The sequence below is a fragment of the Pituophis catenifer genome, unplaced genomic scaffold (assembly GCF_029215685.1).
Source record: "Pituophis catenifer annectens isolate HBS135680 unplaced genomic scaffold, rPitCat1.0.hap2 SCAF_2, whole genome shotgun sequence".
In the NCBI taxonomy this organism is placed as follows: domain Eukaryota; kingdom Metazoa; phylum Chordata; class Lepidosauria; order Squamata; family Colubridae; genus Pituophis; species Pituophis catenifer.
In genome coordinates this window covers 72,242,731-72,262,944 of record NW_027256882.1, presented here as the reverse complement: position 1 = coordinate 72,262,944, position 20,214 = coordinate 72,242,731, and the positions used below count along the sequence as shown (strand labels likewise).

Genomic DNA, 20,214 nt, shown 5'->3' with positions numbered 1-20,214 from the left:
TGGCTTTGTGGTTGGTATTTCTTTCCTAAATGGCATGAACTTAGAGCAGCAATGTAAGCACCTCCACCTTCTTACTATTGCTACTACTCTTACACTTAATTCCACTTTTCAATATCCAACAAGTCAAGTCTATCACCAGAGGGGCACTTGAGGTTAGAATAGGAACCGTGTACATGTCCAGCTAATGAGGTATCAATTTCAGAAAAATGTGTCTTATCTGCTTGCTCCTTGCCATGTTTTCTAACCAAAGCTTGTCTTTTTCATGGCTAAGAGTTACATCTATCTTGCATGCATGTCACTGCTAATGTGTTAGAGACTCTTCATTGATTGACATGTACTCTTTGTTGGCCAAACTATCATGCCTTTTTCATTGATGTTCAAATGGCAGTTTATTTAAAATAACAATTGGCAAAGGAGGACACTAAAGTAATGAATAAGCAGCAAAAGATGGTGTGCACTTTGCACTGCTTTCATTCCTTTCTGAGCACTATTTTGTAACTCAGCGCTTGGATGATATTTTTTCCCTGTTGCTGTCAAAGAACTGTAAACAGGATTTCTCATGAAAAATGACTTTGCATGGTATAGTGATGGAAGCTTATTTTGGGGCAGCAACTTGGGAATTGAGGCTGATCCATCTTCTGATAGATTGCAGAGTATCTAATCCTTTTTTGTGGCTGGCAGAGATCAGAGTAATCCTTGCTGACTCTCAAGCAACTCAGATTGGTGCCAAGTCTGCAGTAGCTATTCCATAGCATCCCAATTTTAGCTTCCCAATTTTAAAGAGAAACATAGGATGCTAAAACACTAGATTCTAAATAAGTTTGATGAAATAATACAACACCACCGCTGACACTGGCATTATGGCTGCTGCCCGGTTTTTCTTTGTGAGTTAATTTGTCCCACAGTGTTTCTTTGCCATCACACATCTGGCTGTAGTGCTTTAAGTATCCTTCTGGAAAGCTTTCTATAAGATACAGCAAGGCCCAGTTAACTAGAACAGTTGTAATCTGGTCTCTACATCAACAGGCCCAAGTTACACACAGAGCTTTAATGTTAATCTTGCTTTGTTGAACATCACCTTTCCCCCTCCTTGCGGCTTTCTTTTGCAGTATTTAAAGTAAAATAAGATGTACCTTAATGTCAAGTTCAGAAAATGTTGATGTTGACCCAAAACTGTAGGGAAAGCATTTTTTCAGACACTTCTGAAAACTGGCTTACTATGTGTGTGTTGCCATTGGATGCAGAGTCCCATGGTGATTTGCAATATTATAACTTCAGAGGGGAATACAGTTGATTGTTGTTTTCTCCATAAAAATGTTTGTAACCCACTCTTTTTTTTTTTTAATACACCTGTGGTTCAACAATGGCCTTTTTTGTAGAATGGTTTGCTTGGGACACTCTATTTCCTTTAATTGAAGTAACTAAAACAAATCTTGTAATTTCATATCTGCTTGATTTATCTGCTGTCTTTATCTTTTGAAGTTCTAGTGATTTGCTGTAATTCTTGCAGATCTTTAATTATTCCTGGTCTTTCCCTCTTCAGCAAGTAACAGCTACTGGCCTTTGTAAAATAGTAGCAAAATATAATGATATATTTTATACTTGAATTGCCTTACACTGGAAGCAGTAAGCTTGAAGCTCTACATTGGAGACGATTAGCCTTTTTCTAGCATGGGATATTTGTTCATAGAGGCCTGGCTTGTTCCAAACAAAGCATGAACTCCATAGGTTAAAAATCCTGGCAGTGTTTTGTTAACTGCCCAAAGGCTCCTACATTCATTCCTCTGCCAGGAGAGTAATTGAGTAGAATTCAAAGTTACTCCTGGTTTTTCATCTCTACAAGTAATTTGCCTGTAGAGATGAACATAAGGTGAAGGACTCAAAGAAGATGTCAGGAAGAACCAGATGTGGTCTGTCAGCTGCCAGTTGTCATCCATTCTCTTTGAAAAACAGTTACAGCTGCTACAGTGATACCAGTTTGTAGGTCTAAAGCTGGAAAACAAATTCAGCACAAACGGAGGGGCGGGGGGGGGGGGGAAGAATGATGCAGTCTTCCAGAAAGTTGGTTGCCAGTTTCATCTAGTGGTTAAGGCACCAGGCTAGAAACCAGGAGGCAGTGAGTTCTAGTCCAACTTTAGGCTTAAAAGCAGGCGGGGTGACTTTGGGCCAATCCTTCTCTCAGCCTGTGAGTCACAATTAAAAAATGGTTTGCATACCCTGTGCTGAGTGGGTGAATGATATGCAGTGATTTTCAAGCTTGACAACTTCAAAATGTGTGGACTTCAACATCCAGAGTTCCCAAGGCAACATGCTGGCTGGGGTGTTCTGGGAATTGGTCCACACATAAAATTGTCCAGCTTGAAAAATGCTGCTATAGAGCATGTTTCCTTATTCTGCTTTATATAAAAGCACAGGGAACGCATCCAAAGCATGGACCTCTTTGCCCTCTTTTCACATTTTCAAGAAACATAGGTCAATCCTGCAAATCCTGATTCAATCAATCAGAATCAAGCTGGAATGGAGCTTGGAGGTCTTCTAGTCCAACCTGCTAGAACCTCCTGCTCAAGCAGGAGACCCTATACCCGTGATGGCAAACCTATGGCACATGAGCCAGAGGTGGCACGCAGAGCCCTCTCTGTGGGCATGTGTGCCATTGCCACCTGCTCTTAATCTTCGCGGGCACCAGAGTGCTGGAAAACGGCCTGAAAATGCCCCCAAAATGCCCAAAAAACCATTTTCCAGGCTGTTTTCCGGACTGTTTTTTGAACCATTTTCAGGCCATTTTGGGGGGCATTTTTCTGGCCAAAAATGGCCTGAAAACGGTCCAAAAAACGGCCCAAAACAGCCAAAAAACAGGCATGCACGTGCCAGCCAGCTGGTCTTTGGGTTTCTGGTACTCCAGCGTGCACCCATGCACAGGCATGCACGTGTGTTCCGGTTTGGGCACTTTGTGCCGAAAAGTTCGTCATCACTGCCCTATACCATTTCAGACAGGTGACTGTCCAGTCTTTTCTTTAAAACTTCCAATGAAGAAACACCTATAACTTCTGACAACAGCTGTTCCACTGGTTAATTGTTCTCACTGTTAGGAAGTTTCTCCTTAATTTCCGGTTGCTTCTCTCCTTGATTTATTTCCATCCATTGTTCCTTGTCTTGCCTTGTCTGGTGTTTTGGAAAATAAGTTGACTCCTTCTTCTTTGTGGCAGCCCCTCAAATACTGGAATGCTGCTATCATGTCACCCCTAGTCCTTCCTTTGTCTAGACCAATTCATGCAGCCGTTCTTGATACGTTTTTGTGTCCTTTAATTATCTCAGTTGTTCTTCTTTGCATTTTTCCCAAAGTCCAATTAATTTCCAATTAATATATGCTTGTGTGACTGGTAGTGCCAAATGATGGAGAGTGATAGTCATGCCATCTCAGAGTGAAATAAAATGACACAGTGGATAGGAAAAGAACAAATTTATTCTAGTACCAAATAAATTTATGCTAGTCGTCTTGCAGGATGGATAACCTAAGCATCAGTCCTCTTTTAAATGACTTCCATTGGATTATTCATTATTGCATATAATACCACAACTTTGTACATTTCTGCATGGCTTGATGATCTATTATAAATAGGACAAAATGTGTTTCGTGCTGGCCATGTGCCTCTTATGCAGCATTTCTCACATAAACCCCTGTTGGAACATGCCAACTAATTAAGATTCAGGAAAGGCAGCGGCTGGGATTCTGTGGAGCATTCATGTATAGATGCTGCAAGTGAAAATTATGCTGCAGTAGGAGACTCTGGGACAGGTTGATGCATGAGATCCGTATGTGCTTTGGAAGGGAAGCAAAACTGCACACCTGGAATGTTACTGAATCTCAGAAGGCTTCCACTCACATTTGCTAAGACTGATCTTTCCTAGAGAAAATCTTTCCCTTGTTTTAGGGAAGGCATTTAAGTTACAGCTAGAGGATACGTTTGTATTATATTAAATGTACTTTATATGGAGATCTATTTTAAACTTTTATTTATTTTTAAATATTGTGCTTTTCTTCCTGTTGGAAGTTAAGTTTGAAAATAGGCAACAACAGTCAATGTCCTACAACAACAGTCCATGTTAGTGGGCACTAACATGGGGGGGGGTTGTCAGAAGGAGTGAAATAAAACCCCATAACCTATGCTCAGAATCACCTCTTAAAGGGCCAGGTCTTCACCTGGTGCCATAAAACATACTCTCCCCAGGAGTGCAGTCTAGAGCATTAACTTCCCCCACCTATCTTATCTTATTTTATAATGGGATTGTGCATCAATTCATAAGGGTTTAAGCTTTAAGATATATCTGGAAACAGGCAACCATCTAACTGGCCACAATTTCTGCCCAGCCAACAAGTAGCTAAGAAGTTAATTATTCTGTATTTGCAGAATATGACCTAGTTGCTTAGCCATGTCATAAATCTGTCTACTTATCTTACAGATTAACCAACCTTGTCAGTTTTTTGATTTCAGATTTTCTGAAAACAGAAATATGCCATCTGAATGCTTAAGGAATGAGTGTCAGAAAAAGACACACAATAATTGGTTTTATTATAGCATAAGCTAGTGTCAGGCCCTCAGAGACGTTGCTAGTTTCTAGAATGAGTAGTGTTTCCTAATATATCAGAAGTGAGCTACACTTGTGGTTCAACAAGCAGAGTAAATGTCTTTGAAGCTTCAACCAAATTAGGAAAAGATGATGATGTACACTAACTTTAAAATGATACTTGTTGTAGAACATTTACACTCAAGGCTTCTTTGTGGTTGTTGAGGGCTAGTATACACTATCTCCTCATACTAAGATATGTACTAATCTAAAACGTCCATATGTGGTTTGGTTTTTTAATGGGTTTGTTACATATACTTTTCAGTTGTGGCTGTACAGATGTCCAGCAGAGAAGATAATTCTGTACAGAAAAATATGGTGAATTCTGAGACTAAAAATGCATGATACTCTGCCATGGCAATATTGTTAGAGCTAATGATTTTTCCCCCCTAGACCATCAGAAGATGTGTTACTCTGCACTGGTGCTGACGATGATATTTTGTATGGGAGAACCTCTACCATACCATCACTATGGTGAGAATGATTTTGAACATAGGGAGAACTGGATGGCAAGCAGCCACTTACCAGGACTGAATTCATGTACTTCTAGATCTCTCTTACTCTTAATTCTCTTGTATTTCCAGATCTTTTAACTAATTGGGAAAGTACCCAAAGTATGATAAAATTAACAGAATCTGTCCTTAACAGAAACCATGCAAATTTGTGATAGCAATTAGTTAACTGGTAGGCTTCAGGGATTCAGCCATAGACTAGATCCCAATGTTCTTCAAACTTTTTGCATTGGATGTCAAATATATGCTATTTTTAATCTATCAACATAATAAACATATTGATTTATAACATCAAGAGAATCTAGGCTATCAAGCAGCGCAGAAGAACTTTAAACAAAATAAATGTCTAATGTTGTATTAGAACTAAAAGGTTTTTTTTTTTTTACTGTATTGAATAGATATAAAAAGACCCTGGTAGATTTGAGGGATATTTTAGAAAGAGCAAAGGGTAGCTTATAGTGTAGTAGGGCAACTTGCTAAAAGTAATAAGAGGGTTTTGGTTTTTTTTAAAGGCCAAACTAGAAACTGATGCAGTATCTGGATTGCATTTCTTTTTGTTTTTTCATCCAACAAGTAAAAAGCAATAAATCACCAATTTATCTTCCAAGCACTGATTCAGATAACCCTGTTTCTTCAAACTATTGTTTGTCTAGGAGAATAGATAGCAGCTTTAGGGCAACAGGAAAGTATTAAAGAAGATCTCAGTTGCCTTGGAATTTTGGGAGCAACATGTGCCAAGCTGGACAATATAAGAGAGCAAACAAAGACCTCTGATTTTATTGACTTTGCTGCATCATCTTGGTGTGATCCTACAATTGTTTTTGTAAAGATCAGCTTATTCCCATAAACTATAGAGCTTTCATAATAGATATAGCAAACAAAGATGGGTCGCTAATGTTTAGGCTTAATTGTAACTAGACAAACTATTGTGGGACAGGTAAATAAGTCCAAATGTGTTTGTGATGTCGTAGGTAAAGGGAGTTATCCCTGGCATAGAGATAGCTTTCAAGAAGTCTGTTCCTTGGTGGTGAAGGGTTTGTTTTTGGAGTGGGGGTCTTAGCTGAATCTTCAGTAACAAGATTAGAATATGGCCTTCAGGCAGACCAGTGGGAAAACTCACTTAGCCTTCAATCTCCCCAAATCCTTTTCCTCTCAAACTGAAAAACAGATACTGGGAATTGCAACTGTGCATGGGGGATACAAGAAAAGCAATAGTGGTATCTGTTTAGTCTTCTCTCTAGAGCAGCATTCCCCAACCTTTCCGGGATGGCGGCCTGGTGAGGGGGGAGGGAGAGAGGATGGTTTTGTGTGAGGGGCAGGCACACGCACAGCTTCATTTGTGTCAGTGATGGGTATGCACACTTGCTGCTTGTGCAAGTGGGGCTGCGAGTGCTGGTGCCTGCCACTTGCATGACTGGGGTTGCGCGCGCATGGCGGTCTACTGCTTGTACAAGTGAGGTTGCGCACACAAGCCAGGCCATCACTCACTCGGCCTGGTTGCAAATAGACCATGACCTGTAGTGGACCCCGGCCCACAGATTGAGGACCCCTGCTCTAGAGCATATCATTCTCCACTCCAAACTATGCTCTCCCCACCCGTTACTTTAGAAATCTTCCTGAGTTCATGGTATAGGTCTACAAATAAAGTGGAATTTCTCTCCTACATATCTCACCACCTTAATCAAGTGCCAACTAGCTTCAAGTTTGGCTGGTTTTAACCAGTAACCCATGTCATGTTAGAGTTAATTCTTTCCATGTAAAAATGCAATGTCTCTGTCCTTTATTTTTTTTCCACAGAGCATCTCAATTCCCAATTTATTCAGTTCCTAATACATGTGATTGAAGATGGATTGCCCTCAGATAGTACAGACCAGCTGCCTGATCTGTTCATTAATGTTCTTCTGGCTTTTAATCTTCATATTCCAGGTCAGTGCTGGAAGTTTTTCCCAACTGAGATTATATTGGGGTTTCAATTAATGTAGAACTTTTCATTTTCATATGCTAACTTGAAAACAGCCTCAATTTGCACATGTTGTAGAATAAAGTATATTCTATGCTTCAGAATTCTGAAAGTAACAGGGCAAATATTCTTAAGGAAGGCTAATATTTTCTCCTGAATTTACCAGCCAATCCTTCAACAGCTAACTTTGGTATGGCAGCACAGTGCCCCAAGAACATCTGATAAATTGTTCCAATGTTGAGCAAGGTTGTGATTGTTTCCTAAAAGACCCTCTCCCATGTAATCCTATTTCTACAAAGGTAAAACTGCACCTCTGTAACGCTATTGAAACAATAGCTGTGACTTCAGGAAGATCCTCAAGTTGCATGCTAGACTTGAAGGGGGAATCCAGTGGTGGGATTCACCGGTTGTAACAATTGGTTTGCTGTGTGCGCACGCTTCCGCACATGCTCAATACAATAAAAAATTACCTTCTACTGAATCCAGAGTGAGTAAAACACATGAAGCATGGTAATCTGCTCTGCCGCGCCTATCAGCTGGGCTTAAAACAAAAGAAATATAGGAAGGTTATAGCACAGGGGCGGATGGGCGGGCTCTGCTTCTGTCGGAAAAAACTGGTTCTCTCTCAGCTGATCGTCGGAGCCACTGGTACGCCTGAACCGGCTGAATCCCACTCCTGGGGGAATCCCCAAGACAAAAAGTGAAAAAATCCCAGATCCAAGGGGTCCAAACAGCCACAGCACTCAGTCTTGACAGGATTGAGCCCGAGTCTGTTCCTTCCCCCAACTCAGACCCAAACAAAGTCCAGACAGTGTATTGTTGCCATCCTCTCCTATTCCTAAATATCTCTTTTCTACCAAAGGTAAATATTTTTATCCAGAGACATAAAATTGTTTCTTAAGGGAATTTCTCATTAAAACTTTCTCCTCATGCAAAGGATGTACATATATAGGTTACCTCAGGCTTCAGAAATAAAACAAAATTTATGGAGTAAAAGGAGCCCAAGAAGCACACTGCCTTTAATCCTGGCATTTGATTACATAACTCTCATAACTAGGGAGCTGCATTCCTCATGACTTCTCCTGCATCTGTTAAAAGTCTATGGCAGCCACCGCATCCTACAGTTAACTATATTGTAAATTAAGAACCATATCTTTAGTCTGAATCTCTCCAACACTCATGAAATAAATTTATATTCTAATATTTTGAGGGCAGGGTGAAGAAGCATTTTCTATTTTAATTGCACACATGATTATTTATAAGCCTCATGTCACCTCTTAATTAGCCTTTTGACAGGCTATCGTGTATTACTGTAACCTCATTAATGTATTACAGTGCATTCATTTCATTCTCAACCCGTAGGAATGATTCATCTTGAATCAGATGTCTCCTTGCTTCTGCTGCTTTCCCCTGTGACTAAAGCACGCATGGAAGAGTGTAGGTCCCATAATCATTCATTTTGCAGCTAGAAATTCAAGAGTTGTAATAGCGAGATAAGATTTCAGCTTTGCTTATAACGGGACCGCCTTCCATTTTATAATACCACTTCACAGTCCTGCTGGTGTGTAAAAAGCCTGGGTTGCATGGGTTAAAACTTCAGTAACCCTCTGCTTTAAAGGAGAGAGCACTTCACAGGACTCTTGTCAGTGTAATTCTGCAGTTAACCAGGCATCTTCCTCCTTTTAGCGAGTGGCAGATTTTCTGCTTATCCCTTGCTGTGCCCTGTGAATCTCATTAACTGTAGAAGCATTGGAGTCTCTTTTACAAAGATACTTTATTGGATAGTACTTTCTACTGGAATGCCTGCTCTTTCATATTCTGGCCAGGCTGAAAATCTTTTGGGAGGCAGCTTAACTTATCCTGGCTGGTAGTGATTGCAAGCTTTAAAAAAAATAAAATAAAGCAAGACACACAATACGCTGTGATGTCGTCTTGCCTCTTAATCCCAAGCAATTTGGCAAGTTCTTATACTGTCACATGGTAGCTGTCATGTCTTAATTGCTTAATGCATTTATAAATGTTGCCATCCCACATTGCATCATTTTGATGGAGGAAGGAATAAAAAAGAACACTTATTATAATCAGCAGCTTGTCATATAGATAAGGAAAAACATTCATTAGTATCTGGATAGTGATGTAGGTTTTTTTTTTTCCTGAGACACAGAATTAATCATGTGACCTGATCAAGTCCACTTTCTTTGCCTTCCTTCATTATGTGGCTTAATTAGAAATTAGCCAATCACATCTGCAGGACTACCCAGCTTTGGGAAATATTCTTTTCTCTTTGGGATACAGTGGAAAACCAAGATGTATAACATAATAACATATATTCCAGAGGGAGAAGCAATAGCAGTTGGTCACCACTGTGGGGCATTGGTTGAGCTCTTACTAGATACTACTTCTTACCAGCTTCAATAAAAAAGAGTAGGTGAGCTTAGTTTTTTTTAAATATTTGTAGGAATAACTTTGACTCTTTCGTTAATTAGATGCCATTTGCTGATTGGAAAGTTCGAGAAAGTTCAGCTTGTTTGTCATAATATACATTAAGTCTTCGAGTACAATTCCATAGCATAAGCCAATCTTTGCCAAAACAGCATTTTTAAAGGATATATTAGTGCAAAATTCCCATAATTTCTAAATAGACTGTAGCATATTCAGATTGGACAAGTGTGGAGTAAGTCCTGATCAACATTGTACAACCAGCCTGTTCTGAAATTAAAACAGTAATGAAACCCAAGTACTTTGCATTAATTTATCAAAGCTTCTGTAGTTTAGATTTCTGTGCTTTGTTCTATGACTCTTAAAATGAGAGTTAGGGTTTATTTTTTATTTATTTATTATAAAATTTATTTTATAATATTATATTTCATCTCATTTCCAACTTTACCTACTTCTGTTTTTTTGAGAATGAATAATGCTCAGGTTCTATGTATCAATAAACAAAATCAGTATGGAATCAATAATGGCAAAAATGCACATTTTAAAAGTAGTGCTGATACAAATAAAGTAGTGCTGTACAAATAAAGAGTAGGTGCAGTTATGTGTTCCAGGCTGATAAAAGATTCAGGAGGAAGTTCCATAAAGAGATATCTGCAAACATAGTCATAATTATGTTGGTTGTTTTTTAAAGAACCATATATAGTACATACATATATAGTACATATCCACTTGGGAGGTGACCAAAGCATGAACAACCAACTGATCCAAGAAAGAGTGCAATTGGTATACAACACAAAGTACTATAAAGGACCCCTGGCCATGGCTGCCATCTGCTCTTCAAACAGGAGTCAAGAAGGAACTCCAAAATGTGTAACAGTTCTGTTTGGAATAATGCAACTCCATCCAGAACTAAAGATGGAAAATCATTGATCCAGGAGACCCTAACCCCCAAAATACTTCTTCACCTTCCTGTTAGGGTTGAAATGAAGCCTGTTCTTCTCATTCACAACTTCCAAGCTCTGAAACAGACACTCAGCAGCATCTCTTGGCTGGCCAGGGATGGACATACATAGCTGAGTATCATTGGCCTATTGGTGATATTTCACTCTATGTTGTTGAATGACTTCACCTAGTGACTTCATGTAGACATTAAATAAGAATGAGGAGAACATCTTGGGATGTGGAAGATGGCCTCTGATTGAGTGAATTGGAACTTTCTATTTTGGACTCTTTGAAAAAAAATGGATTACGTATATGCTGAGTTATAAGGCAAGAGAACTATGGGATTGGGGCATGCAGAAGATCTGGTTGTTACCCCAATGTGGTGGTTGGAATTAACAATCTAGATAAAAGACACTACAGAAGATACCATATGGAATATAAATATAAAGTCACTCGGGTGGTTTTTTTATATACGAAGATATTTATTATTGATGGGGGCAGATGGTAATGGAAGATACTGAATATACTGTTGGAAGGTGAATCTGATGTTACCCTAACATGGGCGATGGAATTAATAATCTAGTTGAAAGACGTTACAGAAGACACTATATGGATTATAAATTTAAAGTCATTTGAGGATTTTATTCATATATGGAAATATTTTTTAGTTGTGTGGTGTGGGCAGAAGAACAAAGATATTAAAAATATTATGTATGGTAGACCTGTAGGAAAATGGGTGGAGATGGGTTAGGTTACTGATTGTTTAGTTTAGGAAAAGGGATGTTATGTTTAGATATAATTATACGTAAAAGATTTGAATTAGGAGATATATGCATGGGGGAGGAAATGGGTAGATTATGAGTTGAATAAATGTTAAATTAGGATTTATTATATAGTTTTATAGCTGAAGGTTGCTTTGAAATGTATAGTATAGGGGGGATATAATAACAATGCTAGAAAGAAATGGTTAGCATGGGGGGGGGTGTAAAAGGATGGTAAAGTATTATATAATTTGATATCAATCTGGATTTTATTTTTGGAGAAGCCATGGGGGGTGGGGAGGGTGAGGGGGGGTTAGGGAGGAGGAGGGGAAAAAAAGGGGGGAAAATCTGTATTTGAAAAACTTTTTCAATAAAAAAAAAAAGAATGAGGAGAACATCAAGCCATGAAGCATCGCACACAAGATGATTTATGGGGCAGATCTTGGAGGAAAGAGGAGAACTAGCATAATTCCGTGTTCCCAAATCCTACCCCCACCTATCCTGAGTCAGTCCACAATTATACCATGGTTCATGATGGGAAATCATGATAGGAGATCAAAGAGAGCAAGAATGAATGTGTCAACACTGAAGCTGACCTGACCAAGGCCATTACTCCCATTCTGCTCCCTTCAGATGTCATCTACATGTACAAATAATGCACTTTCAGGTCTACCTTACTGGAAAGAGTCCGGGTAATTTGAAACAGAGCCTTCTGAAGCTACAAGGCAATCAATCACCTTTTCTAAAAAGGAATGGTTATAAACAGGGTGCAAATTGTCCAAAATGGTTGACTCTAGGAATGGCCTCTTGAGGACAGAGCAGACTGCTGACTCCTTAAGGGATAGCAAAACTGATCCTTCTCAAAGATTAGTTGGTAGATCTCAAAGACCGCCAACTAAACCAAATCACAGGTCTTATCAGGCACCAGGCCACCTTGGCTATCCTGGAGTGATAAGGATCTGATATTGAGATGACCCAAGAAACCTGTCCACTTCCTTCAGAATAACAACCTCAGGCTCAAACTCAGCCCAGGATGTGCTTCAGTCAACAGATGGGATCTGAAGTAATGAAGACGGACAGGTAGATATCTCTAATAAACTCTCTTCTTGTTTCTTAGTTCCAGAGCATAATGTGATCATGGTTACTGTGAAGAAGCACTCTAACATCAAAATATTTACAGAGAAGCTGCTACTGCTTCTGAATCGTGGAGGTGAGGTCTCTTGCTGTTTTATTATTTATCCAATTTGAGACAGAACTAATGGGAGAGTTGATCTAGGAAACCAGAGGCAGAGAAAGATTGGTAAACAGCCTCTCAATTCCAGGAGGTTTCTGCTTTTTAAAAGGTCTGGGTTAAGAAAACGTGTCCAGCATCTGCATTCGAGACATTGACCTGCTGAAATGCTGGCTTGGTTTCCATTCAAATGGCCTGCTATTAAACGGCTTCCTAAATCGTTTGTCCGTGTAGAGTTCAACCCAGCAACACTGGGATCATGGTTCCTAATATAACCAAAAAGAGGACCATCTTGTCTTCATGAACACCCATCCCTAATAGTTGTGAAAATCAGCCATATTCTGCTTTCTTCCTTCATAAGTTTTATCAGACAAGTTTGGTCATTGACTTCCAATGAAGATAATGCTCCACACCCAGTGAAATTTCCCAGTCCAGGATATGAACAGCAGGATAGCTTAATTTATTTCCCTATATCTGCTTCGTATGCCACAAGAAGGCTACAGTCCCCCCACCCCAAAAAATCTTCCTCTTCCATCTTTCAATTAGTTTAACCATGGATTACTTTTTCCAGCAGTGAGCCCCTGTGTTAAATCTCCTGAATCTACAGAGCCTATAGAAAAGCACTTTGTTTAAAATCTGGAAAGCCTTATTTCTAGACAGCCTAATACCATTGTATCCATGCGTTCCTCACAAAGCTTTGTGCAGTTTAATGCCTTTAGGAGCAGAAAGGTTATATTTGTTTGTGTGCGAAGAGATAAGTGTGTATTCGTTTTGAAACAAAAGAAAAATTAAATTATTTTGTTTGAAGATTAATAGGTTCTTTTATTTCTGGTTTAAGTTTTTTTCCCCCCATATTAAAATTGTGTTCTTTTCATATTGCCAGCCAGGAGCTGGTTTTAGTTTTATATGACTCAATAGAGTTTTAACTTATTCCATTGCCAAAATGTCCATTCTTTGAAGAATCCACTGAATATTGAGTAGCAAATTAAAATTTTCTATAGAAGCCTCTTTAGAGATATGTGCTGCTTCCCCAGTAGAAAAGAATTCGTGTTTTTTAACATCATGGAATATATACATTGGTTTCATACTGTATTTCTTCATATAGAAAGCAAAAAAACTATTTTTGAAAAACAATTCCTAGTCAAATAAAATGTTACAGCTGTTCATATATTAAAACATACACTGGTTTACTGCAGTCAAGGGCCAGGTAGCCAGTTTTTGCCCATTTACACATCTTAGTAGTCCACTTGCACCAATATGCAAGTTCAAATCTCACCAGGCTCAAGGTTGACTCAGCCTTCCATCCCTTCTAAGGTAGGTAAAATGAGGACCCAGATTGTGGGGGCAATAAGCTGACTTTGTATAAAAATATACAAAAGTATGAAGGCTATTGCTTAACATATTGTAAGCCACCCTGAGTCTCCGGAGAAGGGCGGCATATAAATTAAATTTTAAAAAATTAAAAAAAAAATGTTCAATGAAATTTTGACATTAGATTTCAGTGGCCAAAATTACACCAAACCAGTACTGTGGATTTCCATCATTTTAGGTAGGAAAAAGAAAGATACCGTAGTTCTAAAGCAGGTTCTTTGAAACACCCAAGCACCCTACATGATTATCATACTCTAGAACTGACATTGAAAACTCAGGGCATCTCCAGTTTATACTTCAAATGGAAAAGGAAACCGAGGAGAAAAGTGTTTCAGAAGTGTGAATTAAAGGACAGGTTTGAGGGGAAGCTCAGGGCCCTGGCTGTAGAAAATTATGTATCAGAGAGAGAGGTTAATGAATATAGTTTTAGTGACAGGGAAGGCAAGGATTGACAGCCTATAAATATGTCGTATTACTATAAATTTGAATTAAGGGAACCCATGACCTATTTAAAATTATTTAAAAGAAATTATTTCAAGTGTGTATACTTTAGAATCAGGGTTGATTCCTGGTGACTCCCTGGACAAGGCCTTGGCAAGATTTCAAAGATGATTTGCCATTGCCACCTTCTTAGGGCTGAGAGAGAGTGACTGGCCCAAGGTCACACAGCTGACTTCATGCCTATTGTGGGTCTAGAATTCACAGTCTCCCAGTTTTCTAGCCTGATGGCTTAAGCACTACACCTAAACTGGCTCTTCAATTCTTCACCTAAGTGTATACAAAGCATTCGTGCTGTTCTGTACCTTCTCCACATCTCACCAAGTCATGTTACCAAAGACCTATATAAAGAAATAAGAGAAGAAAGCCAAATAATTTTGAAATCAAGAAAGGCTTTGGTAGTGACACAAAACCGGTAGATCCTTTAGAGATAATCTTGAATTAATTGGATTATGGTTTAATTTTGAAGAAAAAGAAAATACAAATTATAAAAGGATTTCCATGTCTGCCTATGAAAACAAAACCAGGAAAAATGAAAACCTGGACTTGCCTGTAACTCATATTCTCACTGCACTTGTATATTGCCCCTGATCTATGGGAAGCAAAGGCAGGTTTCATAGCCCAAAATTTTACTCTCCAACCACACCAAACGATAGTTTATTTACTTTACTTTAAATATGTATTAAATTTATTTATTGTTCATATTACAGCTTAATACAAGTAGCAAAGAGAGCACCAAATACATTTTCTTTAGTTGCTCCAAAACTTAGCCCTACAAACAACAAAACCCTCCCTTTTCAGCCCACCATCTGGCTATCAGTAAAGACCCCAGAAATTGTCAAAGATCTCAAGGAGATTCTGATGGGAAAAGGAGATGTTGCACAAGAAGAAACTTGAGTAAACGTAGCTTCTTCCACCAGAATATTTTAATATCAGAAGAGTTTCATGAGCCGAAATATTCTCTTTCAGACAATTAACCTGGATAATTAAAAAGCACGCAAAATTTTATGCTTTATTGATACATCTGCTGTCATTGTAGCTGGAGTCAGTTCACTCTATCTAATGTTTCCTCTCTGGAATAATTTTCTTTAATAAAGGAACGTAAGCTGTGGCTTGGAAGTATTTGATCTGCCTGCATTGCTCATTCATGCACACACTTCCTTCCAAAATCCTTGCTGGTTTGGTCTGAACAAACGCTACCGTAATGCCTGTACCGTGTTATATGGAGTAAATGACTGCCTTTTACCTAAATGAGAAATGGCAGTGCATGACAAAATATCCCCCTTTCTATCTTGTTTTTTTTTAACCAGATGATCCTGTGTGCATCTTTAAACATCAGCCCCAGCCTCCACATTCTGTGTTGAAATTTCTTCAAGACATCTTTGCTTGCAAGGACACTGCGAGCATCTTCTACCACACAGACATGATGGTAATGATCGACATAATTGTGCGACAGATTTCGGATCTCTCCCCTGGAGAAAAGGTAAAAGCTACAGGAGGAAAGATAGTTCTAGATTTTACTCCTCAAGAGGGGAAACATTACGAGATGAATATTTGAGGCATATATGAACTAGAACGGTAGAAGAAGCTTCTCTCTCTTCTCTGGTCTTATTGCTATAGAACGAGGAAAGGAATCAATGGTCTCCCATATCACTAAACGACAACTCCAGGTCCCCTTGTCAACACAATCAGTGATGAAGAAAAGGGGGGGGGGATTGTGGTTTAAGAACATCTGGAGAGCCAGAGGCTCTTCTAAAGCATGTACAATAGTCTCATATTTACAGAGTTGAGTAGATTAATAAGATCTCATTTAGATTTAAATTAAATTAGATGTCTATGGTAGGTAATAGTCAAGCTACAAATTGCATTAATTATGTACCTAATTACCTAAAGTGACATGCACAGGATTTTGATTCAAATTAAGACCACTTTGCACATGGAGAGGAAGTTTAAATTGCTTGCTCCCGTTCTTGAACTTTTCCCACGCGGCCAAGATAGAGGAATTAAAAAGAACAAGGAGGGGAGACTTCCTTCATTGCCAGTAGAAGATTTTTCTTTTCTCAATGAAGGCATTGTTGGGATACAAGTCATACTTATAAGGAAATTGTTCTTTCTTTTTTTTCTTCCCTTTTCAAAACATTATTTAAAGAAAATGCAAATTTATATAGTAAAGCAACTTTAAGGGCATTTAGCCAATGCTTATATATTGTTTATTTGTTTGTTTGTTTGTTTGTTTGTTTGTTTGTTTGTCAAACATGTACAAGATAACAAGTATAGGTATGAACATAAACATAACATAAACATAAACAAAGGAAGTAAATACAAATAAATGGAGACAGTAAGACAGGGACGGTAGGCATGCTGATGCGCTTATGCACGCCCCCTTTACGGACCTCTTAAGAAGGGTGTGAGGTCCATGGTAAACAGTTTGAGATTGAAGCTGTGAGGATTTGAAGCTGTAACAATGGAGTCATTGCATTCAGGCATCGACCACTCTTGCTGAAATCGTATTTCCTGCAATCGAGTTTGAAGCGGTTTACCTTGAGTTTGTATCGATTGTTTGCCCGTGTACTATTGTGGTTGTAACTGAAGAAATCGTTGACAGGCAAGACATTGTAGCAGACAATTTTGTGTACTATGCTTAAATCGGACCACAGGGGGGCAATTCCAGATTGTCCAAGCCCAAAATTTTAAGCCTGGTAGCATAGGGAAATCTATTGTGAGTAGTAGAGTGGAGTACTCTTCTCGTGAAATACCTCTGAACACTGCTGTACTCCGTTCTTACTTCAGAGTAAAAATCAAGGACGATTGCAATGCCATGTTTAACTTACATGAAATAACCAGTAACATTTTTTTATTTATATCTTGAAATTGCTGCCTACAAACAATTTTACTCTAAGGTTCCATTTTCTGGGTATCAGAAATACCTTTTCTGGTAGAAATGGCATGTAAAAGCACATTATGTTAATACAATAAATTCTGCATTGCCTCCAAAAGCCAATTCAAGATGTCACCACTGAAATATGAAGTCATGATGGATTTAAAGATGGATTAAGGCTCAGAATGCTGCATTTGAAATCACCCAAAATTTTCATAGCACATGCAAAACAAATCTTGAACAAGTACAGATGTGTTTGGTGTACAGTCTCTCCATGGTAGAGAGTGCATCATACATAAAATTATTTGGAATTTTTTTTAAAAAAAATGTGTTTGAAGAATGTACATTTTCCTTCAAAGAGAGAGAACGACTTGAAAGGGAAATCTTAATATAACTTTTAGATTCCTTTTTTACATACAGCTTAAGTAAGTATTATGAAAAACTATCCAGCCAAACAGCTGGATAAACTACCGTACTTTTCAGAGTATAAGATCCACTCCCCCCCCCAAAAGAAGGTGGAGATGTTGGTGTGTCTTATACACTGAATACAGGCATTTTTGGCCTCCCAACCCACCCCCCCGCATGCATCGCGTTTTTGCCCTTCCCAGTCCCCAGGAGCACTCTGCAGGCCTCCCAAATCCTCTGCATATCCCATTTTTGCAAAAAATGGGCCCGTTTTTCACAAAAACAGGATGCGCAGAGGGTTTGGGAGGCCTGCAGAATGCTTCTGGGGGCCAGGGAGGGCAAAAACTTTATTTTTTTGTTTACCTCTTCAAAATCTTGGTGCGTCTTATATTCCGATGTGTCTTATAGTCCAAAAAATACAGAACTTTGAGGGAAAAAAACCACTTATCTAGAAGAACACGAAAACAAGAACAGCTCAACAACTCTTTCAAGTCTATTCTAATGGCTTCTGAGGGAGTTCCTGCACTTCACAAGGATTGACTCTTTCCAAAGTATTTTTCTTTCCAAAAGGCTGCCCCCCCTCCACCTCGGTTTCTCTTCTTTCTCAATTTTTTCCTCACTGTCTTCTGCTCTTACAGCTGCGGATGGAGTACCTGTCTCTGATGCACGCCATCATGCGGACTACCCCATACCTACAGCATAAGCACCGTTTAACTGACCTGCAGGGGACCTTGCAACGCATCATGGTGGAAGCAGAGGACAGTCAGCAGTGCCAAATGGACAAAATGATAATCCAAGAGATTTATAAAGAGTTTCCAGAGATAGCTCCCGGAGCCAGCTAATTGATCGAAGGAAAGAAATAGTGTGGAATAAAAAATACCTCTTGTGGCTATGTCTTTCTCACCCTTTCCACTAGAGCTCCTGCCTTATTAGACCTGCAGGTGAGCCCTGGAGTTTCAAGGGAGTATTAAAAGGCCCAACAAAGGAAGTTTCCACATAGATGCCCACCAGTGTGAAGTGCATTAAAAATGGCCTTTCTAGCTCTGTGACTGGGGTTGGGGGAGACCTCACAGATTAGAGGGAGATTTGGCTTTTTAGCGCCATCGGCATGATTTGACTGAAAGCAGGAGAATACTATTATTATTATTATTATTATCTCCCCAGTGATCTTTGCACTAAAAAAAAAGGCCAAGGGTGATCTAAATAACTATATGCTGTCCTTAGGATCGCAAAGCAAGAAGTCTCCGTCATAATTACTTGTCTCTCCTCACATTTGTTGTCCTGCAGCTAGCTACAAAATGCAGCAGGCCAATGATCTGAACAACATGCTTCTGTAGTTTTGTGTCCACAACATCTAGTGCAAAGTTGCTACAGTGCTAGTGAGGGGGAAATTACTTGCTTCTCCTAACATGCCCAGTGAGTTTTCTGATCCATGTGTACCTATGTGGGTTCAACATGCCAAGCTCCATTCATGACCCCAATCCGAGCAAGCACCCGCTCGTCTTAAATGCTTAATGCAGTTGTGCTTACGTTTGAATTACTGGCACGCCAAACAAGGACAAGAAGACTGATTGTCCAGGCACTGCAGCAAGAGATCCTTCAAACAGCCTGCTACTTAGACTCCCCGTTAAGGCATACCCTCTTTGAAAAACACTGCTTCTTTCCTGGTATATGCTACTATTTTTGCCTCTGACACTGCACATATGAGCACTGTGTAAGTGGCAACGCACAGTGCGCGATCAGCCTGCGGGTGTTTTTTGCCTTGAGCTTAGTAGTGATTGGTTCTGCCTAGCTTTACCTTGTTTTATGTTCGAAAAGCTACCTGAGCCTGATGTCTGCTACTGCTGCTCCTTAATATGCACAAGTTGGGAGAAGTCCTTTTTATCTAATTCCTCCAGATCTGCTGCAAAGTGGATTATTTGCTCCCTTTCCCATTGAGAGCCTTTGATGGACTGGGGCTGTAATATCTCAATAAACATGCATGCTGCCACAGCTCTTCGTAGTGGGTAAATAAGAGCTTTGCAACCGTTGCTGTAACAGTAGCCTGAATTTAAACTGGAAACATTTGGATAACCTCTATAAATCTAATGGATGCAGAAATAAATTTGCAACAGTTTCTTAGGACAGGGCATCTATTTGACAACAATGTCCATCTAGGGAGCTTCTGCCATTTTCTGTCTTTCAAGTAGAGAATCGTACATGTGCCATCCAAAATAAACTAACAGCCTATATATATATCTATATATAGGCTGTATGTATATATATCTCCCTTGTGAATGTTGAAAGGGACTTGTATTTTCATAGAATCAAATTCCTTGTGAATGTTGAAAGGGACTTGTATTTTCATAGAATCAAATAAATGTAGTCCATGGAGAAAAACATTTTCTCGTTCTTGTCTCATTCAAGAGCGTTTCTGTGTTGCAGGGTGTTGTGAGTGCATTATGAATGGCTACATTCCACTACAATGCTACCGTCTGGCTAGCCTAAATGCATCAGCATTGTGGATTTAGACTTTTATTTGAACCTTCAGGTAGCAAGAGAAAAACAGAAGTGCTACTTATTTAGAGGCATGCCATCCCCTTACTCTCCCT

At 39.2% G+C, this 20,214-nt stretch overlaps 1 protein-coding gene across 1 annotated transcript in view; it reads left to right on the top strand.

Moving 5' to 3' along the window:
• The window catches only part of NCKIPSD (NCK interacting protein with SH3 domain), a 121,075-nt gene extending 101,188 nt beyond the window's left edge, over positions 1–19,887 (top strand). The window contains exons 9-13 of the mRNA XM_070933623.1: positions 5,020–5,100; positions 6,936–7,064; positions 12,358–12,450; positions 15,651–15,823; positions 18,262–19,887. Of these exons, the coding sequence (XP_070789724.1) occupies positions 5,020–5,100; positions 6,936–7,064; positions 12,358–12,450; positions 15,651–15,823; positions 18,262–18,465 (680 nt within the window). The 3' untranslated portion in view covers positions 18,466–19,887. The remainder of the gene's footprint in view (positions 1–5,019; positions 5,101–6,935; positions 7,065–12,357; positions 12,451–15,650; positions 15,824–18,261) is intronic.
• The last annotated feature ends 327 nt before the right edge of the window (positions 19,888–20,214 follow it).